This window comes from Pocillopora damicornis, chromosome 1, assembly GCF_964200805.1.
Source record: "Pocillopora damicornis chromosome 1, jaPocDami1.2, whole genome shotgun sequence".
Classification (NCBI taxonomy): Eukaryota; Metazoa; Cnidaria; class Anthozoa; order Scleractinia; family Pocilloporidae; genus Pocillopora; species Pocillopora damicornis.
The window spans coordinates 28,536,345-28,562,472 of NC_142670.1; the positions used below are offsets into that span (position 1 = coordinate 28,536,345).

General features: G+C 38.6%; 2 protein-coding genes across 2 annotated transcripts; one reads left to right on the top strand and one right to left on the bottom strand.

Annotated features, from left to right (window-relative positions):
- The first annotated feature begins 1,768 nt into the window (after positions 1–1,768).
- On the top strand, positions 1,769–25,641 carry LOC113687166 (ATP-dependent RNA helicase DDX54). Its single transcript, XM_089187950.1, has 29 exons — positions 1,769–2,051; positions 2,544–2,712; positions 3,279–3,349; positions 4,608–4,659; positions 5,232–5,296; positions 6,214–6,285; positions 6,768–6,817; positions 7,090–7,131; positions 7,539–7,634; positions 9,315–9,377; positions 10,164–10,222; positions 10,551–10,612; positions 11,165–11,201; positions 11,574–11,668; positions 12,054–12,111; positions 12,425–12,492; positions 13,122–13,206; positions 13,460–13,518; positions 17,923–18,087; positions 18,985–19,114; positions 19,460–19,533; positions 19,962–20,023; positions 20,246–20,375; positions 20,916–20,985; positions 21,078–21,153; positions 22,183–22,284; positions 23,108–23,206; positions 23,656–23,753; positions 23,981–25,641. Exons 1-29 carry the CDS (start codon positions 1,905–1,907, stop codon positions 24,172–24,174), a joined length of 2,550 nt encoding a protein of 849 aa, XP_089044076.1. The 5' UTR covers positions 1,769–1,904; the 3' UTR covers positions 24,175–25,641.
- Positions 13,630–17,076, bottom strand: LOC113687169 (kelch-like protein 7). The gene has a single exon (XM_027204876.2). It carries the CDS (start codon positions 16,970–16,972, stop codon positions 15,284–15,286), a length of 1,689 nt encoding a protein of 562 aa, XP_027060677.2. The 5' UTR covers positions 16,973–17,076; the 3' UTR covers positions 13,630–15,283.
- Positions 25,642–26,128: the final 487 nt, after the last annotated feature.

The following is a 26,128-nucleotide window of genomic DNA, read 5'->3' on the forward strand; positions in this document are numbered from 1 at the left end:
AGCATGTAAATTAACCTCTGAGTGACTGGCTTCCAACTTCTCCTTAAAGCACCACTCCTGAATCAAATATTAAGGTCATGAGAATAAAGAAAAATGATCCCATGATAAGGAAGCTCAGAATTATGACAAATTCGCCTAGTCATTACATTAGCAAATGTGTAAGGAGCAGTATGGAGAGTGTACACATTGGTGTGAGGGTTGTGTGAAGGGTTGATAGTTTAACAACTTTAAAGAGATTCATCTACACAAATCAAAGCAATGTATTTCCTGGAAACATGCAATTAATAAGGAGTTAATTTATTGTTCTCTGTCCTTGGTTTGATCCATTGCAATCATTGGCGGGATCAAATTTAGGAATCATTGTTTTTGAATTTGTTTGTGAAAGGCTAATTTTATTATTTTGAGCTTGGTAAGTGGTGACTTATGGCATATGGCACTAATGTTGTTTCAGTGGAAAATTTGTTAGAAAATTAGAATGACAGATATCCATGGACGACCTTTGTTTCAGTCACACCGAGATTTTTATTTCATTGGCTCTTTGTCATGTAGAGACTGTCATGAGGGCTCCTTTTTTTTCGTTAACTCAAAATTTTTGTTAAGATGGGGGAACAAAACTTCTTAGCAGTTACCAGGACACCATTTTTTGAAATACACTGTAATTAATTTCATATTTTTACATGATTTTTAAAACTTACAGGATTCATATATTAATTTTTATGGTTTTACAAGTCTCTTTGGGCCAGTCTTATCTAAAGGTATTTCTTTCCAAACTTGCAGGCAAAGCTAGCTTTCGGCAAGTTAAATAATTGCACCGGCCAATCGCAAGTCCAGCTTACAATAAATTAAATTCCGCATTTCTTCGACTGTTTAGAACAGTTTGAATTAAATGTCAATCAGCAAAGATTGATGCACGCTCTCAGAACGCTGTTCTCATAAATTAATTGCTGTAAAATTGCATAGCTTTCAAAGTTCCGCAGTCTCTAACTGCGTCAAAGTTTCAAATTCGACAACTTTACGACATGCACTTTATGCAATGTTTAATGTCTGTTTCTTTCACTTAAAGTTTTTTCCGTGTCTTCAACGAAAGCTGCTTAAAGCCAACTTCCTTTTAATGCGCTGTGGATCCACATTTCTGCCTTTGTGGTTAGTTTTGAGCATCTGAGCGCGTGCATCCGTTGGCTTCGACAATTTGAGATGAACATCATTTCGCTTGTTTCCTGCACAATCCGGTGTCCTTAAAGAATGCTTTTCCTCGTTGTATGAATCCTGTTTACATTCAAGCAGGTGCCTTTTTTCTTCTTCTTCGTCTTTTCTCTCATCGTCTTCCAGAGATGGGTATATCAAGCGCTTTCTAATTTTCGAATGTGAATGAGCTCTTGCGCTCGAAGGAAGTTCTGATGAAATAACTCTTCGATGCAAGCGCTTCTTCTTCGGTGCCCAAAAAATGTGCTGAGTGAAGGAAGGATTGTCCTCTATCGGTGGAGTTGCTTGTACAGTCGGTGGGCATCTCTCCATCTTCTTTATCGTGCTTAGATTAAGAGAGTGTACAATGCTGTGGTTTGACAAAAAGTTCCTCCACCACGACGCTTACACTCGTTACGTTTCTTCGTCGATGGTAACTAACGAAGGTGACAATTAATAATACGTTTGCTGCGTGTTTGGGCTTGCCGCGTTCTCAGCCAGGCTGTGATTGGTTTACCCTTTTTGCGTTGTCATGGCATTGACCAATGAAATAACTAAAAAATGTCACACTTCCGCTATCCTGTTTAAACGCAGGCTCTTTAAGCATGGTAAGATGGCGGACGAATTGAATAGTGTAGCAACGCAACTTTTTCACATTTGAATGGTTTATTTTCGCTTCGTGGTTGATAATCAAATATAAATAGTTGATTTTGCTGTGTATCATGGCCAAGAAAAAGTCTCTCGTTTCTTCAAAGGGAAAACCAAATAAAACTTTGCAACAGAAAAAGAATAAGAAAAAAACTAACAATCTTCCATCGAAGTTCAGGAGAAAGAAAAGAAGAGACGAAGAGGCTGATGAGTTTGTTGAGGTAAACTTTGTTTGTTTGTCTATTTTTCGTTGCATCGACTTCGAGGAGGAAATTCTTAGAGCTTGAGATTTAAAGGAAGTTTGGTGGACCTTGCATTAGAGAGTAAGTTTTCTCTCGATTTCCCCAAATTATTCACGTGTTATAGATACATTACCACGAACGTTGCATGCTTATCATGTTGTTAAAAATACACCTATGAAAGAATGTTACTGCGCGTATCGATGTCAAAATTTGGACTGAAATTGATACGTTTCCCATCGCTCTTCTGCAAATCCTTACTGCACACCTCTTAACCTCTTACTTATTTATCAGTTGTTCTTTAATTTCCTTAATTTCTAGGTTTTAATTTCTTCAGCTTCTTCATCATTCTATGTGACAACTAAGTCAATCGTAGGCAGTAGATTGACTAACTTGCTAACTTTGGGTCAAATTATTCTTAAATTTTTTCATGAAACGAGTAAAGTGTGCAAATTAAGTGTGTATTTATATTAGGTGGAAACTGATGGACTCTATAATCATGAACAAGATGAAGATTTAAGACATCATAATGATGTTGAAGATGATGATGATGATGTTTACGATGAGGCTGGACTTGATTCCAGAGGACTTGTCACTCAACACATCAAAAAGAAGAAAAAATCAGGAGGATTTCAATCTATGGGTATTGAAGATTTTTAGTAATGTTATGTTTTGGACAAAGATAGATGTAGAGAAAGATGTCTTTATGTCTTAATACAAGCTTGGGACAACAAAAATTCTGCATCCTCGGGAGGAATTGGAGATCAGACCCTCACATCCTTGCTCCAGTGCTCAAAGACTCTGTTTGGTCAGCTTGACCATTTATAATTTGATATGTTAACAAGGGATACAAAATTCCCTGAAAACATTCCTCTTTTTACCTGTCCTTGATTATGAATATTCAGTTTCTTTTATTGTAACTTTTGTTAGGAAGGGTTTGAAGTTTTTTAAGCCTGTAACTCCCAAGATCTGATGGTCAATTCTCCCCTCCAGCTATTACATATTTCCTTTTAAATTAGTTACAAGAATTTGGTATTAGATCAAAACAACAACTTCTACTTGATATGTTTGAGTCTTCTCCTTACCTGTTTGCTGAATAATATATTGATATTGTGGGGAGAAGTTAGATGTTAATTACTTCTGGGAGTTAAAGGTTAACAAGTCAGAATTTGAGGAGTACTGTTGTAAACTTTATTTTTATATCTACAGGCTTAAGTTTCCCAGTGTTTAAAGGAGTTATGAAGAAAGGCTACAAACTTCCCACACCTATTCAAAGAAAGGTAGGTTTACATGTAGCGAACCAAGATTGATAATAGTAGTAGCAATTGACAGTTAACATTATAAGTGTATATCTTTTGGTCATTGAATTTAGTGCAGAATTATTCATTTGGGTTTGTGTCATTATTACTACTACATCTTTAAATGCAGGATTTTTATGAGGCATTGGAGATCAGAAAATTATCTAAATTTCATTAGCTTTTGCTCTTTTATCTGCACGATTCTTCTTCAAATAAAGGTGCAGTCTGTGATTATCATGATTGCAATTAAAAAATGTTTCACGATTTCACTCCCAAGATCTCAGTAATAATCTTCCTTACTGTCTATAACACAATTCTTATGATGTTAGTTTGGAGAATTAGATATCAGATTAACTGATAATCCCCTGATTGATATTTCTTGATTCTTATCACTTGTCTACTTGATAATGTCATGATCTTATGATGAGAAAATCCTTTGATAGTCATGCATGGGTTTTAAATATTAAGAGGTGTTGCACATTGTCTTACAATTCTGGTTAACAACTACTTTGCTAAGTGGAGGTTGGGTGCCTGAGACATCCAGGAGCTTCCACTATTGGTAGCCAGCTCCTAGATGGATACTTCTCCCATGGCTGACATAGGAAAGGGAGACAGGCACCTGTCACACTGAATAAGCAGTAGAAAGAGGGAAGGGAGAGGCGGGGAAAACTGCCTGGATGATGAGCTACCACTCCTCACAATGTAGCAAGTTTACACTCAAAGCACATGCAAGAACACCACAATTAAAGAGCAAATGGAATTCTGACTCATGCGCATATGCAGAAAACCACTTACAACTAGAGAACGCTGGTGCTCTTCGTTGTTAACTCCATTAAATTGCACATACCTGCATGAAAATTTCCTCTTAATCATACAAAGTTTTGATTTTTCTGTTCACCCTACCAGAAGCTTTAAATATTGTTAGTCCATACATGATCACAACTCCAGGAATGCGTAATACAGTATAATCCAAGAAGAAGTTCTTCTATATATGCATGTATTTGTGTGTGCACATCATTGGTATCATTAGTAGCATAGGTGAAAACCTTTAACTCTTTATCATGTGGCTCTTGATTACTGAGAGTCTATTCATCTATATATTTCATGAGTACCTTTTTTATTACCACAAAAAAAAAGGTCAGTTTTTGTACATGTATATATTCAAGGTTTTGTAACAGGGTAGCTTTTGTAAAAGAGTTAAATATTGGCGAAATTCAAATCCATTTTTGTCTTCCTTCAGACAATACCAGTAATTATGGATGGGAAGGATGTGGTGGCCATGGCACGTACAGGTAAATAACACACATGATTTTATAAGATTTAGGGAGTTCAAGTAATTTTTGTCACTGTAAGCTATGATTGAATTTTTTAAATACAGTTTTCTTACTCTTTGTGAATGAACAAATATTGTCACTGTAGAAAACTGCTGATGGGTAAACCCTTTAACTCCCAGAAGTGTCTAAGACAGAATTTCTCCTTACAATATAAACCAAATTAGTGATGAGAATAAAGAAAAATATTAATTTGGGGATAATTAGTTGATCCAATACTAAACTCTCTGAACTAACATCATAAGAAGTGTATGGTTGACAGTAAGGAGAATGACAAATTTGAACTGGGAGTTTAAGGGTCAACCAAATTGCTGTGAGTTCATGGGAGGCTCAAGTCATCAATGGTTCTAGCTACTGGCAGAGGGGAAGGGGACAAAATAACAGATAAAATGTATCAAGGAAATACAGAGTAAACTGATTCAGCACAAGGTTTGAGTCAGCAAAAATATGAGATATTGGAATTTCAATGAATGTGCACATACATGTAGTAAAACTTGCTTTTTTAAAAAATACTTTTCTTAACTTTTTGACAGGTTCTGGTAAAACTGCAGCCTTTTTGATACCAATGTTTGAAAGACTCAAGGCCCATTCAGCTAAGGTAGTGTTTGAATTCCATAATTATCATTACATAGTGTATATATTTAGAGGGTACAGTATCATTCAGTACCAACACTGCTGTACATAATAATACCACACTAAGCAGCCTCTCTAGTTGAAAACTGAAGAAATATGGGTTGAATGTTGCAGGGGAAAGTAAAGTTCATTGGCTGTGAACCATTACAAGTAGCCTTGTCTATAAACAACTTGATTTATAATATCAATGAATTGTCTGACTCTCAAAAGTGATCTTGAAGCTTTCTTTCTGGGGGTGGTTAGTTAACTCTTTGACCCTGAAGAGTGACTCATATCTAATTTCCCCTAGCCACACACCCCCCCCCCCCCCCCGAATCACACTTTGAGGTAACAAGAATACAGGAAATGATCACCAACTAATGGAACCCCTGATTGCTAAACAAATTCCCCTTGTCAGTACCTTAAGAAATGTATCGGGAACAGTATGGAGAATATTCATACTGATATTAGGGTGTAAAGCAAAGTTGCCTTTAGTTGGTTGGTTTTGGAGCATGTCTGCAGCTGACAGTTTGAACCTGAAGGTAACATTTGATTGTGAGAGTAATCCTGTGAAGGACTATTGTGGGTGGTGTTGACAGACATTTCAACAACCTCAGCAAAAGTCATAGTCCGGATCTAGAGAAGTGTTGTCAGTTCAGTTGAATTAAAGTTGAGTCAGTTAAAAAAAGTTGGTCATTATTGGTCAGTTTCAATCCATCTGTAATGAGAGGTTGTCCTGTTTGGTTTGTTTGTCAAAAGTTAGCCACTGCTGCCGACAACAGTCCTTCTCAATGCTGCCCTTCCCTGGACAAGCAAGCTGCATGGTCTGAATTGTTATACAAGAATGCAAGAAGTGTGGTTTATCTAAAAAATGTCAATCACCTTTTTGAATTTCTCTGTCAGGTTGGCGCTAGAGGACTTATCCTATCACCAACCCGTGAGCTGGCCCTCCAGACCCTGAAATTCACCAAAGAGGTTGGGACAAATTAAGAAGTTGACAGGTTTTTTGTTGTTATAAGCCAGATGAAGACTTTCCTCTAGCCAATGGGCCCATCTGTTCAGAGCTTGATTCATGGAGTGTTAGCTTTTTCTAACTAAAGAAAACTCAATCACATTCTATTGGATTGCCAAAAATTTCCTAAGATGTTTGAAACATTTCTGAAAAGATGCCAAACATTTTGTCTCTAGATCTAGAGCTCTGACTCCCTTCCACAACTGAATATTTTATAAGAAAAAGTCTTAGTTATTGCTGTTATGGCTGGAATTTATCTTTTGGGTGTGAGAAAGTTATTGGCCCCATAAGCTAGCTTGAGATGTTAGTTTTTAGTCTATAAAAATGGGAGTTTAACCTAAGGCATGGGAGTTTCTGCTTTACTCTTTCACTATATTTGATATACAGTAACACTCTTTGGTCAATTCTTCTGGGAAACGTTTCCTAAAACTGTTGTTTTTCTCAGCTGGGAAGGTTTACTGGCTTGAAGGCTGCTGTTGTGCTAGGTGGAGACAGGTGAGTATATTAATTGTCTCCCTCTGGAGATGTTAAAAAGTTCGTCAAAACAGTCTGAATTATTAGCATGATTAATGTTCTGTATCCTCATTACACACTGTAGCACTTTGCACTACAATTTTTTTTTTTTATGATATTCTAGTACTAGTCTTGTACTAGTTGTTATTTTCAGAGGGATTGCCTCAGTATGTAATTTTATGAACTGCCAGGTATGAATTAAATTGTTCAAGATGACATTGCCACCTGATTTTTTACTTTTATTTTGCTCTCAGTTTGGAAGGCCAGTTTGCTGCATTGCATGGAAATCCAGATATGTAAGTATTTGCTCTGCATGTTTCTGTTAACTGATTTAGCCCTTTGACTCTCAAGATCTAATTGTCAGTTCTCCCCACAGTTGATGCTGCACAATTCCTTGTCAATTAGTTATGAGAATTTGGCATTAGATCATGATAACAACTCTTTCCTGATTATGAGTATTCTCATTACCTGTTTATTGGATATTAATGTATGGATATTATAGGAAGAAGTGACAAGGTAATCACTTCTAGGAGTTCAAGGGTTCAGACTTGAAAGCTTCTCCTATGATCCACAATCTCCAAGAATCAAATGTAAACATGTACATCAGAAATAAAAATAAGACAGTGCTGCAACTAAGAACAGCTTTTTCCTCTTTGTCATTATCAAGTGGAATTTAAATGTGTCTCCTTTTTTCATCTAACAGTATCGTAGCCACTCCTGGACGGTTTCTTCATGTTGTGATGGAAATGGACCTGAAACTTACATCAGTGGAATATGTTGTGTTTGATGAGGCTGACAGGTATGTGTCAAGTCTAATTGGTGTTACATGATGTGAAACAAGAACTGTGGGTACAGTTTAAGTTAGTTGGCTGATTGATTGAATCCAGTTATGTTATGTTGACAACAGTGTCTGGATCACCAGAAACACTCTTGTGGACAAAAGTAATCCTGAGTTTTTTTTAGAAAACTTGTGGAATACACTGCTGCCTATCTTCAATTTCAATCAATTAAAAACACTTGCAGTCTTGTAAAGTGTGCTCTGCAGTACACCCTTTTGAGGTGGAGAACTTCTAGGTTTGTCATCAGATGCAAGCAGGAGAAAACCCTGTCAACAAACGATCATCATGTTACACTGCAGATATTCTTGAGCCACTCCGAGGTGAAATGTGACATGGGAATAGAATGAGGGGAAATTGGCTTGTGCATACCAAGAAAGATTTGGGTCACAGTATCTAAATTTGAAGAATTTTATGTACAGAAATTTGATAGGTGTAGGGTCAAACATTTGTCTGATAGGGTAGAGTTATCCACAAGAGAGTGAATGTTAAATCAAGCATCTTATCGACATCGCAAGTCACCATATACCTGGGTTGTGGCAGATTGGCCATGAAGCAAGCAATGACCACCTTATATATCAACTCATGCTGCCCCACCCTCAGTGGGTGTGTGAAATGCCAATATGGGTGATCTATGGTTGTTAATGGTGTCCTTGTTACCCAGCCCTGTATTAAGTAGTCAGCTACAGAGGCCACCATGGAGAAATAGGGATACATTTTCCTTTGACCCCACCAGTTACTCTGCTGTTTCCAGGTGCTGCTGTAAGCCCCTGCAGTGCAATACCTTCTTGCATTATGACTGTCTTCATAGGAAGGCTACAATTGGTTTTAAGACTTGGTAAATAGAAAGGGGGTGGTGGACCCAAGCCAAATGGAAGGCAACAAAATTGGTACCTTGTACCCCCATTAATGAGAGAAGGAGATGCTGAGACTGAGGAGCTATTGACACTGTAAAAAAGGCATCTTTTAGATAAAATTTTATCATTTGATCTTCCTTCTGGTGTGCTCTAGTAAATGTAGCCCCCTTTTTTTTTGAAGTGTTATGTTGGTAGACAACATAATTGTTCAACTGTTTTAAGTTTATAACAGCTCATCTGTTCCCCCCATCCTTCTTTTTACCAGAAAAACTGTGGCCATAAACTCCCCACTTAGGGGGCAGACCACCTAAACTGCCTCTTTCTGTAACATTTTTGCAATCTTGTTTTATGGCTTGCCTTTCCAGCTGACAATGAAAGGTGTGAAAAAGGTACTCAACCCTGTTTTGGGAGTTCTACAAAGGGAATCAGGATTCCTTTAATAAATTTCAAAATGAATTGATTCCATGTTAGAGGTTTCCCATTGGTCAGAATAAATTGGAGTTGCCCATATCATGGCTATATTATGGTTTGTTTTGGTGGTTTTAATCAATAGGGGTTGTCCCATTTCAGAGATTTGTTTCTTTTTTCATGAAGCTTGCAGTCATGAAGCTTATTTTGTGAATGAAATAGCTACCAATTGAAAGCAGTGTCAATGGATTGTTATCTTGTCAACATTCAGTCTATTCCATGCTCATTTGTTATGAGCAAATTTACTAGTAATAGAATACTGAGGGTAATATTTCCAGACTTAAACTCATGCTTTGAATATTTAATTTGTACTTATAGGCTCTTTGAGATGGGGTTTGCCCAGCAACTTCATGAAATCCTGAATCGTCTTCCAGACTCCAGGTACTTTAAAGCATTCAAAGGGCTTGTACATAGATAAGCATGTTATTCTTTATCAAATGGATTAAAGCTTACTTTTAATTGACTCATCATTTCAATTGATTCTCATATTTTTTTTCATTTTTTTCTTTCAATGTGACTCATCAGAACATGTAGTGAATGATATTGAGGGTAATGATCATTAAGATATAAAATAGAACACCATTCTCTACCTTTGATAAGATTTAACAACATGACTGTATAATGAAATCCTTTGCCTCTGCAACAAAGAGTTGTGGTGGTAGTGATGATGGTGATGATAATTAGATTCAATTAGAAAAGACCAAACTGATATTTGAGTTCTATTCTATTATTTTTTTCAAGTTTTTAAGACATGTTTTGACATTTCTCACACCATCTTCAGCTGCAAATTCTTCTGTTACAATTTAAATTACACTTTACAAAGATGTTTTCCAATAATGACTAAAGGTTATGCTACACAGATTCATATTAAATTTTTTTAATAGAATATATTGGTAACAAAAGCACAGGAAGGCAATAGTGCTATTTGGAAGTAACCCACAAAAATTAAACAATACCTATGAAAATGTGTAATATAATTTTGTTAAATTTTATATAATTATAAAATTAAGATTAATTAAAAAGAAAGGGATAAACTCGATACATGTGTTGAACCTGTTTGGAGTTGGATTCTCCAACTCCTCTTCTGGCCTCTTTTATCTGTATTTGAAATATTGAGGCAGCAGAAATATTTGGCTTTAGTGAAGTGAGCATTTGTTTATCTTTAAGGCAAACTCTTTTGTTTTCTGCAACTCTTCCAAAGCTACTGGTGGATTTTACCAAAGCAGGTAATTTTGGCTTCAGTTGTCATTATGAACTTCCTTGGGTGCTCTTCTTTCTCAGACTCTGGTTATCAACTGAATGCTTGCCACAGCCTACATGAAGCCGAACTGACTGACTGTGTGCCTCTATAATATTTTAATAGTTAAACCCCTAAACTCCGAGAACTGATTGTCAATTCTTCCCTGTAGCTACTACACATTTCCTTGTAAATTAATTACAAGAATTTGATGTTAGATCAAGGTAACAACTTCTACCTGATAAGTCTGAGAACTTGTTATTCTCTTGCCCTCCCTCTCAGTCAATAAATACAAATTATTTACTCATCTTTGCTAGGCTTGACTGATCCTGTGCTTATAAGACTGGATGTTGACTCCAAACTTAGTGAACAGCTTAAGGTATTATTTCACTCTTGGTCATCGTATTGATACCGTATAAATTTATTGATCCAATTTGTCTGCTCTTTGCAGGAGCAAGAAATTCTTGTAAATTACCCCAGAAATGATTTGATAGCTAGATAAGAAGTGGATAAAATTTGACAGAATTTTAGTACTCGTTGAATTAGCAGAATGTGTTGGTTGCAATTGTGATCACATGTTTGATTTTTCTTCATCTGACGATTAGACATTCTACTCTATGAACTTATTTATTCTGCTCTCTTGCTTTTCAAACTAATCGAAAGAGTAGTATGCACTCTTCTCCATACATTTCCTACGGCGCTGACAAGGTGATGGATGTTGATATTGGAAGGAGAAATTAGACGTTAGTCCTTCATAAGGGTCAATAGATTAATGTGTCTCCTTAAAGTGATGCTGTTTCATCGACTCACATTGAATTTACTGTGTATTCATTCTCCCAAATGTGTACACTTCAGTGTGATGACTTCTTAAGAACAGTTCTTGTAAATGTCTTTCTTATCGAACGGTGTTTCTTTTCTTTTTTTTTTTAAGCTGGCTTTCTTTTCGATGAGATCAGTCGATAAACCAGGTAAGAATCATGACCAGACTCACCTCATTATATCAATAGTCTCTATTAGCTAACAGTCTTTTGTAGAATTAGTTTTGAGATTTTGGTGACGTGAGTGTTTTGATATGTGCCATACAGTATTTAACAAATACGAGTTCGGCTCGTTTATGCAGTTGACTAATGAGAGAGTAGAATTTGAGACCCATGAACGAATCAATAAAATTGAGGGATTGAATTCAAAGACATTCTGATTAGCTTATTTTCGAATATTTTACAGTCATAGAGGAGTGTAAGTGGTCATCAAGTCTAGACCAATAGCACGTGTAAATTATCTGATGGATCATGGTAATTGATATTAGAAATACTTCTTTTTTTTTTCGTCTTTTTGTTTAGCTGTGCTATTGCACATTCTTCAAAACGTGATCAAACCAAGTGAACAGACCCTCATATTTACGGCTACAAAGCATCATGTAGAATACTTGAAGGAGGTAACGCTTTTATATAACAGTAATTTGCAATGAAAACAAACAAAGTAAATGAATATCAAACGAAGAAAGGACAGCATGAACATACCCGACGGTTAAGATACTTGCACGAAACAACATAGAGACACTCAAGGAAAAATTCTGACTGATAATTAATTGACGCGAAAAATTGTTTTAGAATGTTAATGCTGCGCGGGAACTAGAAACTAGGAAACCGCTGAAAGACGTTGCAACATAAACAGGCTGAACTTTTCAGCTCGCCTGTCTTTAGAACTGTGCCAGTTCCTAGTCCATCGCATACAGTGCGGCCCTCATTTGCTACCCAGCAAGCCACAAAGTTTTCATGTAAACTGATGTACGTTGTATAATTTTTTTCTCTGTTTCACAGCTGCTAGATATTGCTGGACTAGAGAGCTCCTTTGTTTACAGCACCCTGGACCAAACAGGTATATTGGCCAGACCGTCTTGCTTTTAAGATAACTTGCCCTTTTGTAGGGCATCAAGGGAATACAGTTTACTAGCAATTTGGAGCCAAGTGAACTGTCCATCGTTAGTGCACACCTCCCCCTCCCCCCCCCCCCCAAAAAAAGATAAAAAGCCCCTTTCCCCTCTGTAGATGCTGCTTAGATATTATGCTGGTTGTAAGCCTTTGACTTGAGAAATCTGGTTACTTTGACTGAGATGTGCAAACCGTACCGCAGTTCTTTAAAAAGGCTCATACAAGAGGTAACAAGAGTTATGATTGTGTCACTTTTGCAGCAAGAAAGATCAACATTGGCAAGTTTCAACACAAGAAGACGAACGTGATGGTTGTTACCGACGTGGCCGTAAGTAAAGATTACGTTAAAGAGCTTTACATAGTATCTTTGGCATCGAAAGGAAAAAAAAGAATGCAGAATGATGCAGAATGGGTGTTATATTTTAAGGGAGCTGAGCCCGAGACACGAGAAAGGGGAGCGCGAAGGACGAGTCTCACGCGAGACTCCCGCTTCGTGCTTGCCTCGCGATAGCCTTGGTTCGCCTGATTGGACATAAATGGCACCTGTTTTGCAGAGTAATCATGTTTTTGAGTCATTTCTTTGACCTTGAAAGCTTAGTTTGATTATGTAGAGGCTAAATGATTACAGTCGCCTAAGACAACAAAACAACAAAAGAGATAAGTTTTGATCCAAACTAGTAATGGTGTTACTTGATAAAGGAGATATAAAGAAGATCGACAAGGATTGCAAAATGGAACAGTGGAAAGTTTTTGCCAAACTTTTGAAGCTGCACAAACTGCGCCTTGTGCTTGAAACAACGCTGAAAGCTCGTGTATATGGTTTAACGTTGTATTTTTTACTTGCCTTTTTATTGTTCTTGGATCTCTTTGTAATTTACCTGTTTGAGGGTTGTTGTATATTTCGTCAATGTATTCTCTCCTTTTTTCTCTTTTATTTGCCATCGTTTTAATCTATAGGCTCGAGGAATTGACATTCCCATGTTAGACAACGTGATCAACTATAACTTCCCAGCCAAACCGAAGCTTTTTATTCATCGAGTAGGTAGGTGAAGAAAGATTTCTGTAATCAAAAGGGAATTTATCCTCACACTAATAATCCTTTTTCAATGGGGGAACTGTAGAGGTAGAAACCTCAGATGAGGGATAGTATGCGATGCGACACCAAATTCCAGTTTAAAAAAGTTACGAGAAGCCGAGAATTTCTTGTTAAATCTTGGATTATAGGGGCTAGGCAACAATATTCACATTTAAGGAGTGTTCTGATTCCATCTCGTTAAAACCTCGCATACTATCAGGTCGTGTTGCAAGAGCCGGTCGAAGTGGGACAGCTTACTCCCTTGTGAGCGGTGATGAGGTATGTATATTGCTCTAAGTATTGCGGTGTTGTGTGTTCTTACAATGTAGGTGTGCTTGTTTAAGATGCAGAATGTCCACACGCTAACAAATAGGAGAATTGTGTTGCTGGTTTTAAAGAAAGCTAGTAGCTTGTTTTAATTTTTTAAGCAATAAAATTCTCTTTTCTAATATACAAGGAGATGTCCACCAACTACTAGAGAGAATTACTGAGCAAATATTAGGCTTCGAGGGGCTGGGCGTTTAAACACGCCTGTTGAGCGGGGAGCTTTTTTTTGCAGGTGCATGTTCCCATATTACTCTATAAGTGTCAAGTCACTAGGCAAATTGTTGTTCAAGACACTGAAAACTTGCGATAATTAGTTTTAATATAAGATCACTATCAGTGGTTAGGAATTTTATTACGGCGACTAATACTGAATATAGCGGGAGAAAGTAACTGCACAACCTTTCCTCAAATTGGCGACAGCCACTCGAGTCTTCTTCTCAGTCGTCGGCTGGTCTGGTCACGCAACGCGTTACCTTCTCAGAAAGAGCGGGCTGCATAACAAGACCAAACTGATAGGAAAGAAAAGAGCGTTACATTTGAGGACAGAGCTAATTATAATCACTCTATTCAAGAACGTTTAATTACGATACAATAACAACTTAAACAGGTTCGAAAATCTTGATAGAAAAAACTTATTGACATATACAGTGACGCATTATATACACACATACTTTTTTGTGCATTATTTCTTGAAGAATATGTCGAAGTTCAGATTACAGGGCGTGAAATTAACTTTTTTTTCTGATAGCCTCTTCGCTCCTAAATTCTTCAAAGTGGTAGCCAATTAAAAAAAAGTTGGTCGCCATTTTCAAAGACAAACAAAATCTTTCTTTGCGCTGTCAGCGTTCTAGATAGACTCTCCAAAATTAAGTTAGGGAAAAGATCTTTAACGTGCTACAAAGTGGACACTAGGATGTATGATATACAACTTTCAGGCTTATCTAAATCCAAGATGGCGTCTAGTTATCGGTCGAGATGCATGTGCTACGTTTTGGAAACAAACTTAACGAGGAAATTTGCCACGGATTTATCTTTGCAAATTTATTTAATTCACTATATCTCTTAGTAAGGTTATGATGAAACGTTGTAGTCGCCAATTTGGCGACTAACTTTTAGGATTTGGTCGCCAAAGTGAAAAATTTAGTCGCATTGGCGCCTGTATTAGGCGCAATTTCACGCCTTGGATGATCGTAGGCCTTGAACAATCGCCGTCCTCGAAAGGGAGCTACATCTTCAGGGGCGAAAATTCAACAAGCGCCGTCGTCGGAGTTGATGACATTATGAAACAAATAGCGATTAGATCGGATCTAAATTAATCTTATTTACAAACGAGGTCAAGACAGAGAGAACAGTATATAACCCTTTTCGATATTTTGAAAAAATGACAACCACCTGGCTTGAGCTATACCATGCTCAAAAAAAACTTCTGTAAATAGCTACCTAAATTTTACAAGATTACCCCAGCATATTAACCTTTTACACACGAACATCAGAAACCATATTCTTCATACCCTTTCCAATACATTTTCTTTGGTAATAACAAGGAGAATTCGTTTAACAATCAGAGCTTCTTAGGTTGACGTTCATTTCCTTTATTCTCATGATCTAAGTGAATAAGCTGTATTACTGCAATGAGAAATTAGATGCTGGTCTCTCCTACGGTCAGAAGGGTTAAGTTGTGCTGTCCTTGCTTCAGCCAATTTAAGCTGTTGAGTATCTATCCGTTTTGTTGATCACAGAGCAGCTTACTGCCTTTCAGTTGTTTAAACAATGCCTTCGGTAACCACGTGACGCATGCGTGATTGTAAGACAATGTGGATGGCATCTTTCCGATTTCTATCCATTCTTCGTTGTCTCTGTCAAAGTACTCCACGATGCCATTGCTGTAAGTTCCTCCGAACACGAAGATCTTTCTCTTTGCTTTGCCGATAGCAGCTTGTGACCGAGGAACGCACAACTCTGCGGAAAGAAGGCTCCACGTATCCGTTACAGGATCATACAACTCACAATTCTGTAACGGTAGAAAGTTATCTCCAGTACCTCCTACCACAAAGATTTTGTTGTCCATCACAGTCGCACTTGCGAAGGCGCGTCTTTCGTCCATAGAGGACACGTATTCCCATTGGTCGCTTTGAGGGTCATACCGCTCCACGCTATTGAGCCCTAGCTGCCTAAGTCCATCGTGGCCCCCTATCGCGTAAACGAGGCCTCCTAGCGACACTGCACACAAGCCCCGTCGCAAAGAGTCCATTGGGGCCATATCTTCCCATGAATGGTCTCTTGGCTTAAAACGAGTCACGCCATTTTCCTTGAGAAGAAATATACTGTCTTCTACACTAACAGCTGCCATTGGCAGGTTGGTCGAACTCGATAGCACTTCAGACCACATGTTTTTCTTCATGTCGAATTTTTCGATCGTCAAGCGATCATCTTCCCAACCAATGGCGAACAGATGCCCTTCGCAAATTGTTATTGCTCTAGCCTCGTTGAAGCTCGGCAGTCGGGCCAAGTCATACCACATTCCCGTGGCTGGAGTGAAACAAGAAGTACAGCCGTTTTTGCTGAGAAGCACAACACTCTCCGTGACACCACGAGGCTCGTCACGCTCTTCATCCGGGACACGTAACGCTGCTGTGGCCAAACTTTGAGCATCGTGACTTCGCGTGACAAGTTCGTCACGCTCGATGAATTCGGAGATAAATTGAGTTGACATGGCCGACAAGCGAACATGGCGGAAAAGATCTTCAAAGAAATGCTCTCTGTTTTCCTTATCGTGTGTTATCCAAGCCTTTATTCCTTCGAACACTTCTTCTTCGCCTTTTTGTGTCTTGATTACGAGTCTTTTCCCACGAATAAGCTCTTCCAACTCGATAAAATCCAAACGTAAGAATTCATTTGTTTTCCAAATAGATGAAAGATGATTGCAAATGTATTCAGTGGCGGCTTCGTTTAACAGTTCATGGTTGTATCTTTCGGCAAAAATCTGAATCCATAAACAGTTGGACGGTTTGAGGCTTATCATCAAGAACTCCGCACAAGTTTCTTTTAGGCTGGGAATATCGAAATAGTCGGCAATGACCAAAAGGTCTTCAGCATTCTCCTCCGAAACTCCGCATTCCCCGGTGTAAACAAAATTCAAAAGTTCTTCGATACTGTCGGGATGAAAATCCGACAGGTTCACTTCGTGTTCATCACTGGATTTTTCCTGAGTCAACTCAGACGTAAAGGAAGCTTTGAAGAAAGAACTACTCGCTGCTAGAACTACTCTGTGTGCCGGCAGCTTTCGATTTTCGACGACGAGAATCACATCGCAAAATGTTTGTGATTTCCTGAATGAATTCATAGTGCGAAGCATGTCTTGCTGTTGTTGATGTTTCCTTCTGCTCATACATGCTTGTGGCTCCATAACTGCGACGAGGTATTCGAGATTCTCTTAAATTCTAGGAACACAGCGAATAATGCACAGTAAAGCGCAAAGCAACTTATCTCTGAGTGGGCAGATCTTGTTACAGAGTCAGCGGTATTCAGTATTCGACTAATTCAAATTGAGGTGTACTCGTGAATTTTTTGCCTCTGATGTGAAACACTCTACACAAAATATTAGTGGCTGGTCTTATCCAGCTCGATAGCGAAATAAATCGAGCTTGGAACCCACATGTATATTCGCGAATATCCCTCTGATCGTTTAATTGCATTGTTTAGAGTTAACCACGTGGAATGAATATCACACAGGTTTTAATTTTGCGGATTTCGCGATATGCATTTGATTTGTTATCGCAAGCGAAAAAAATTAATTTATTTTTTATTTCAATAAAAGCCCCAAGGAAGTAAACAGGGAGACTAGTAGGGTTTATTTGTTATAATGTGTTTTGAGTCAGTGTTTTTAAGCAGTAGGCATCACCTTCTTGACAATTCAGTATTTGGAGAGTTTTTTTGCAACGCAATGGTCAGTAAAGGATGAATATATAGAGTTTTAGCCCATGTTTTCCTTAACGAAAAATCGCAAAAGTTTGTTCTCGACGTTTATTTCTGAACTCCGCGAAGGCGAAAATTTGGTCTGGCAAAACACAGGGGTAGTCTTAAATCGTAAAACGTAACTGGTGGTTTTCTCCTCGCCCCAGTTTCCTTTCGGCGCCCAGACGGGAAATTGGGTCGAGAAGAGACTTGTTAATGTACCATTCTTCTTGCTTTTGTAATAATCATAGCCTATTCCAGGCATGAATTTTTTAAAACGAAGCGCGATAATAAACGGCGCGATGGAAGCGGAGCAGTGTAAAAGCGGGGAAGATTTGGGAAGGGTCGCGTGATGAATCTTATCAGGAACCTGCCCTTATTATATTTGTTTTCGCTCCATAGCTAGCCCATATGGTGGATCTTCATCTTTTCCTTGGTCGACCGCTAAAGTTTGCTGGAAAGGACTCGCAGGCTCAAGATGATGGGCTTATAGGTACGGTTCCTCAGCTGCTCGTAGATGACGAAGATAATTTTATGAAAACGGCGCACGACAAATCACATGACTTGGTTAGTATTCTGGATGTCACTGATATTTGTTGGTTCATTAATATCGATGACAGATGAGTAATGGATGAAGAACATTTGCACGACTTTCTTGACTGTTAAGCGCTGATTACTCACGCAATACTTTTGCATAAAGGATTGTGCTGATCATTATGACCGCTGATTATTACGATTGCTCGTTGATAACCAGACTCGCACGCCGGTCAGCGGCCGGTGGAACAGGGGTCCTTTAGCGAGGCGAGGGCAACGAGGACGGGGCAAAACAAAAGATCTAATGAGCAGAACAATAGCTCATCACATGCGTTTTAAAACCGCACGCATTTCCTAGTTGTCCTCCGCAAAATAACAACGTGAAATCATCAATTTTTTCGTGGTCTGAGAAAGGAAACCGCGAAGGCAAATTATTTAAGTTTTTATTTGAAACTCAACGCCGCTCTCAAACGTTATGCTGAGGTGAACTTGTGGCGCCGTAAGAGATGGTAAACACACCCCTTATTCGCGAGATTTTAACTTAAAATATTTATTTATCTTAAAATCGACGTCTTCCTCGGCGTTGTCGTCCTAACTGCTAAAGGTCCCCAGTGACTCCTGCGGGAACGAAGAGCTCATTAAAATTTTCACTGCTCCTTGCATGTGTCTCTGTAGCTCAGTTGGTAGTAGCCACGCCCGACTAGTTTGGGGGAGACACGTGTATGACCTCATCGAAATTTGAAATTGTTTCTTACGCTTCTTTTCTGCATTCAATTTGATTGCCGCTCACCTTGCACGGACCATTTCTTTGGGATAGTTCTGAGGGGCATTTTTAAACAAGGAGAGGGCAGTCGAGGTGTCCGAATAACTCGGTGTCCAGAGCTGTTTAGAATGTAAAAAGTAATTGCTTTTTATCTTTGTTATCTTCAGGTTTCTCTTCGACAAGTTGCTGCTAATGGATACAAGCAGTACATCAAATCCAGGCCGAATGCTTCATCAGAATCTGTGAAGAGGGCGAAAAAGATTGATACTGGCGCGCTTTCTAGTCATCCTTTATTCAGTGAGCGTCCTCGTTTGTTATATTCTACTTAAGCTTTAACCCCTTAACACTCTAACATCAATATGCGTCTTCTCCTTACTGTTATCTATAGACCGCTATGGCACTGACCAGGAGAATTTGTTCAACAATCAACAGCTTTTGAGTTGGCTGGTTATTTCCTTCATTCTCATCACCTTGATATTTGATTCAGTAGTGATTATGTATAGAGAAATTAGATGCTGGTCACTGTTAGGGATTAACGAGGTTTTTATGGTCACGAGTGAAAGTAAATTCATATAACTGAATAATTGTGGTGGAAAGTAGCAACGATTATTTCTTTTGGTTTTTGCAAACTACCTTTTGTAGAGTTATCCTCCAAAGAGGCGACATCTACCAAGGTCGACATTTTGGATGGTGTGAAGAACTTTAGACCTAAACAGGTGAAAGACTTTTCATATGTATTTGTCAAATTATTGTTTCTCTGAAAGCGCAAGAAATTCGATGTTAGTCACTCAAAGGGATCAACGGATTAACCCTTTACACCCTAACATCAGTATACATATTCTCCATACTGTTCTCAATACACTTACTAAGGTGCTGACGAGGAGAATTTGTAGAACAATCTAGAACTTCTATCACTGGTGATCGTTTCCTTTTTTCTTGTGACCTACATGTGTGATTTTGGGGGAGATATTGTAAGGAGAAATTAGATACTAGTCACTCTTAGGGGTTAACGGATTACGGTTTCCGTAGTCTTTCAAATGTTAAGTTTAGCTAAGAAACAGAATGATGTAAAGATTTTATTCTTGGGATTAATACAACAGTATGATATTTTTCGGTGTTGTGTCTTATTGTATCTCCTCTGCAGACTATTTTTGAGATTGGTTCAACATCAAAATCTACGGCACAATCCATTATGATGTCAAAACGGTGAGTCTGATTTTGAAAGTGATTGATCCTTTTGCTTTCAAGAGCCGTTTCCGTTTCTCCTCTCTAGCTTCTACACATTTCCTTCTGAAATAGTAGTGAGAATTTGGTCATAAGGGACCGTAATGCGAAACTCAAACTCGAAATAGAGAAGTAACCCTTGTGAGATTCACACAAACTGTGCATTTCAAACCTCTTTTTCCCCTTCGGTTTGACTGCTGGCAGAAAACGTCACAGTGATGTAATTCAAAGAGCTCGGCAGCTGAAACTAGATGATTTGACCTCTGATCAGGGGAGGGGTGGTGGTGCCGAACAAGAGCCCGAGGAGACCGGTCCAACTACAGATGAAATCCAAGTGAGTAAATACGAGCAGACCCTTGAGTAAGAAAGGGTAAAAATAAGATGTTGATTAGAAGGAAAATGTTACAAGAGCAAAGAAAGCGCATGACATAGAATTGAACCCAATGCAATTTTTCGTGCCCGTACAACTAACATTATCGTAGAAATGACGGTCTGAGTGTGGTCATATTTACCGATGATTGTATGTGTACAAGTCTGTAAGATTTTTTACAGAATCTCGACTGAAACATTACCCAGCCAAAACGAATCTTTATAAGATTACCAAATGAAGAATGTCCATTAAGGTCCAGCTCAGTTTGTTCGACAAGAGTCTTCGAGCAACCTGCGATCATTTTTCATTTGTTGTTTAAAATGTTTTTTACAGCTCCTCCATGACTTGTGTTGAAGGCCAATGGAGGCTAATATTTGCTTGATTGACCACCAATTTTTAAGGCGTTACTCCTTTTCCTTTTCTAGACTAGTATTTTATTTCTATGCGCATTGTCTTTCTGATTCTGCTTACATCTTCCCATTCCCTTTTTCTTTCTTTTTCTAGGGAGTTTTCGCAACTGTGTTTGATCCTAGCCAGAAAAAGAAGCATAAAGGATCCAAGTTTGATCCTGAAGGTAATTGGTTCGCAACTGTTTGTAAAAGCATTGTGTTCAATATGGTTTATTTTGCTATAACAGTTCTAAATACTGTCTCTTTCTGTTGTCAGGCCTTGTCAAAAATTTCAGAGACGAGAATTACATTCCCCATACCGCTGCGGATCACCACGGAGAGAAAGGACTGGGGTGAGTTGTTGCAAGGTCAAGGTCAAGGTCAAGGTCAAGCTTGAGGTGTTTCACCCAAGAGCCCATAGCCATCAAGACAGTCGTAACTATTTTTTCTTCTTTTTACTCTGACTGAGAAACGCCGAGGTTTAGCTTCTTTCATCTGTTACCGTATGATCTAACCGACAGAAAAACACTACAATCCCACAAACTCAACTGCTTTATAAACAGCGAGTAATGTTCTTAACAAAGAGCGACTCCTAAAAGCGGTACGATGCTTACCGTTAATTAGCTTAATTAAGCCCACCGCAGTTTATATCCAAGCTCACCACTGACACAATCTTACTGCTGTCTCCAAATTCCTTCTCTCGGTATAGCTTTCAAAACAGTCTAACTACTACTACATAAGTGAATCTTTAAATATATTTACAAAGTGTTCTGAAACCTCCCAGAAGCTTACAAAAAAAAAAAGAACTATTTTAGTAGTATTAATTAATACCTGCGTGATTCGATGAAATTTTCTGGAAAGTTCTATGGTATGCAAGTCAGCATGACTAAGCAGTCTGGAGATTTCTAGAAGCTTTTATTTACAACACTAACTCGTCACAATCATTACCCAAGAAGAACGTAGTTTGCTGGACTTTTGTTATTTTGCTTTTCGTTTTTTTTTTTTTTTTTTTTTGTGTGTGCATCTTTCAGGCGAACAGAGGCTAGCGCAAGGAGATAGCGAGGAAGGAATGAAGTGCAAGACACGTTCCACGCGTTTTCGCGCGAGAGTCACGCAGCACTCGTCTCTGCTATCGTTTCTTGCTAACCTGCGCTCTAAAATAATGTCATCTGTTCTCCAGGCTGATTAACACAACGCCAGTTTCTGTCCAACCTCGTTCCTAGAGTCTCTCTTTTTCACGCTCTATCCTTGGGAACGAGGTTGGTCCTTGACATAGTTCCTGATACGGGACCTTCCGATGTGGAGTCCGTAACGCTAAGTATAAGACTACTACGATTCTGTCATAGTGAGGAAAAATTGAATCAATGACTGTTCCTTTCCAGGCTTGGCTTGAAGTCGTTTGAAAAGGACGTATCTGGCGCTGTTATGGATATACAAGCTGACGAAGCTGAAGGAATGCGACAGGCTAAGACAATCAAAAAATGGTAAATATTGAGGACGTTACTTGGTCACTTTGCTGACACCTTTGGTCTACTCGCCACAGTGGCCTTTGGTTACTCCGCCTTCGCTGATCGACGTTGTCGGCAAGTTGAACAATGGTGTGTGCGAGTTGATCAAAGGTTTCGGCGATTTGATTGTGGGTGAATTGGAATGTCGGCAAGTTGACATGTTGGCGAAGAGACCGAAAGCCTTAACGACAATAACATATTCCTCTGGATTCAAATACCTCTTGCCAAGACCAAAAGAACAAGATCAGTGCGTCGAACAAAACATGTTTTTTCTACGGGGCAAAACTGTTGAAAACTGAGAATATATTCCTCCATATTCTTCCTTCTTTATTTTAAGGAGCTTCAGCGTTTTCTTCTTTGGATTTATAACCCTTTTACACCAAACCATTACACAATTTAATTTGGTTTTATCAACTGAATTGATGATGCAGATTGACCACCGCAAAGAGTTTCTGAGCTGGCGTTTCAAGCGTTAGCCCTTCGTCAGAGCGAATTCACTCTGACGAAGAAACTCTTTACGGTGGCAAATTTACATTTTCAACTCGTTTGATAAAAGTAAACGATCTTGTTATACTCCCCAACCAACGTGGCACCACAGTTTCCTCAGAAACTTACCCCCTTTATTCACGAAACAATTTTTAATGATGATTTTACCATACTTTCAGGCAGACAGGTGATGAAAATAAAGTGATATTTCAGCTAGGGCATATTGTTTTATAGAACACCCAAGTTTTAGAAGTGTTATGAGTACAATATGGCCGACTGAAAGGAAAGAAAATATCTTTCGTTTTCTTTACAGGGATCGTAAAAGGAAAAATTTCGTTGGTGAGGATGGAAATGTAAAGAAAATCCGAACTGAAAGTGGCATTAGGATTCCAGCATCCTACAGAAAAAACATGTATCCTTCAAACGCCAATGGAAGCACTCTGATCCCTAGAAAGTCAAGCTTAGAATTTTACAATTTCCATATTTGCACTCCATAGTAGTCTTAATCATCCTCTCTCATTTTGCTCTTTTTGAACCTTTTATTGATGTTCTCTGTCGTACCAAATTATTATGACTTTTTACTCTATGATCTTCTCTCAATGAAGGGTCTTCTTGTTTTCGAAATAATGATCCTATTACAAGCAGCGGTGCAACGCACGCGCAGAGTCAAAAGTGAATGTAAAGGAAAGAGAGATTTTTCTTCTTCCCTGTTTTGATGTGTTCGAGAAGGCGGCTCCTCAGTCGACTACCGCGTTAAAAACCGCCTTGCTTTATTGCTAGTCAGCGCCAGATAAGCCGCAATGACACCATTTTTTAAGAAGTTAAAGATTTTCTGTTCACCTCTTTAACGATCATAATTAGCTACCGGGACTGGTTACAAAGACACAAGATGGACGTTCCCGGATCCGAAGATCGTGAGGAGAATGGAGCGAGACCGGAATATAGAAGAGGCAAGAAAGGTAAAAACGACCTCAAAGACTTGGACTGTTTTTTTTTTTTTCCTTTTCTTCCAAGCATACGCATTGCTCTGAGCTACCGTCATTTTGGGCGACTGAATTCTCAGGGCAGAGACGGAACTGCATTTCAGGCTGTTCCTCATTAGTGTGATATCCTAAGGAGTTTCTTGTCGAGGGGGCGATGGTTTTGATGCATATTTTGGTTTTTGTGATTCTTTTTCCCGCTTTAGGTAACAGTGGAAGCAAATACTCGGCCAACAGGAAAGGAGTGGCGGGGAAAAGCTTCAAACCGCGTGGGAACGAACTAAAATCCAAGGAACAAATACTTAAAGCTCGACACAGGAAGCAACAAACTATGCAGCGGCAAAATAGAGGAACACAGAAGGGAAAAGGCGTAAAAGGAAAACCGGGCAAAAAAAAATGAAGGCGGGGAATTAGCGACGTTTCCGGCGCCTTTTCGTGGAACCTTCGGAAGCCGTCCAAGGAGTTACCGCTTAATATTCTCCAATCATAATTGGCCACGTGTTTTGGAGGTTGTAACTCGGTCTATGATAAACTCTATGCTCATTTCAGGTTCAGTAAAAACCGTGGGCACCAGCAGTAGGTCATCGATTGCGTTAAAAATGAGTCGGCTTGAACTTCGTCGACCAAACGAACTGAACAGTCGACGGTACACGAATACAACTTTGTGGAAGGGAATTAGTGCGCAGAATCTTGAAAGCGGAAGTCTGTAGCAATTAATATTTTTCCATTTTTAAACCGAATATCCTAATATCTTATTCTGGTCAGTATCTCTCTTGTTCATCTTAAAGATATTTCAGATTGAGACAACTTGGGGTCAAGTTTGAAACATCTTTTTCGTTGGTTAATTTTTCTTCTCTATTTTGATACGTGCTCGAAACGCATCTTTCACGACTTCACTGTAGAATGGTTCATCAATTTTAAGGTCATTTCTGGTCATTTTGCATAGTGATTTTACTTCAGCCCCTGAAGGGAAAGGAACAAGAGCGGACCCGACAAAGGAAAACTTAAATTGCGTAGATTGGTCTTCCTTTCTCTGATAACCACCGAACCACGCTGACCTCTCGGTACTGTTTTGCGAGAATGAATAAAAAACGTTGCGAACTGCTGCGAAAACGGAACTTTAAAGAATTTTGTACTCTTCATACAAGGATCTTGTACTTTTCCTTGCAAATTTGTCCCAGTTCCTCTCACGTTAAATCATAACCGGAATTTTTAATTTCAATATTGGATATGTTATTTATTAATATACTACCTTATTGCCCCTATAAACTTGTTTTCCATAAAAATCGGTGTTTTTTGATCGGTAATACCAATAGGAGTGAACGAATACACACAAGTCCTCCAGTTCTCTGTTTTTCGGTCAGAACATGACTAAAGTAACTTTACAGCATAATAGTAGTATCCTCTTGTGAGACGAAACCTTTGAATTAAAAGTTGATTGGTGGGTAAGATATTTTGGAGATAAGATTAACTGAAATAGAACGAGGATGAATTACAGATGGATTAAAGTTGCACGCCTGAAGACGTATCTTCTCGTATGAGCCAAAAAAACGTGAGTTGTCTCTTTTAATATGCTAGCGTTAGGAAATTCTCTAATGTAAAGCAGTTTGTAGATAACATTTAGCCTTGCAATTTTTTTTGCTATTTTTATTTATCTTTAAATCTCGTAATGTTGGCCATTGTTGCATGTTTTGGTCGAAAGCGGATATCTCGTGTGACGTACGTTTCAATTTTCGCTATTAGCATACTCAAAACTCTCCCAGTAAACAAACATTACGATAAAAAAGAAGCGTGGGTTTAAATCATTAGCAAGTATGTTCGTATTGAAACCGACACAGATAAATAAAGGAGAAAGTGCTTCCAGAAAGTCCGGACCGTATTTTCGTGTAAAGAACTGTGTCACTTTCTGGAAACGTCGTTAGGTTTCTCGTTAGTAATAATTAAAGTTCTGCTTTGAATTCGATCGAAATTTAATTTGGTACCCCTAGGCAGCCCTAATGCATCTTTTGATGGCGAAGAAATCATGCGTTTAAATGTTTCAGCCTTTTCTAGGTTTCGGTATGGAAGAATAAATTTAATGACTTCTCGCTATTGGTTCAGACCGTCAACATGGTAAGTTAATTCGGACCAAATTTTGTTCCTGAGCCATGCACACTCGAAACAGAAATGGACAATTAAATCCCAGCTGTTCTCATACACGAAATCTTTTGTGTGAAAAACAATATTCTTCTGCATCAACATACAAATTTCCGATAACAGTAACTGTGCTTATTTGATACATAAGAGTCTTGCATTGTCATAGATACTGGCAGAAGGAAAAGTAAACAACTAGATCAAAGATATTATGCCCTACT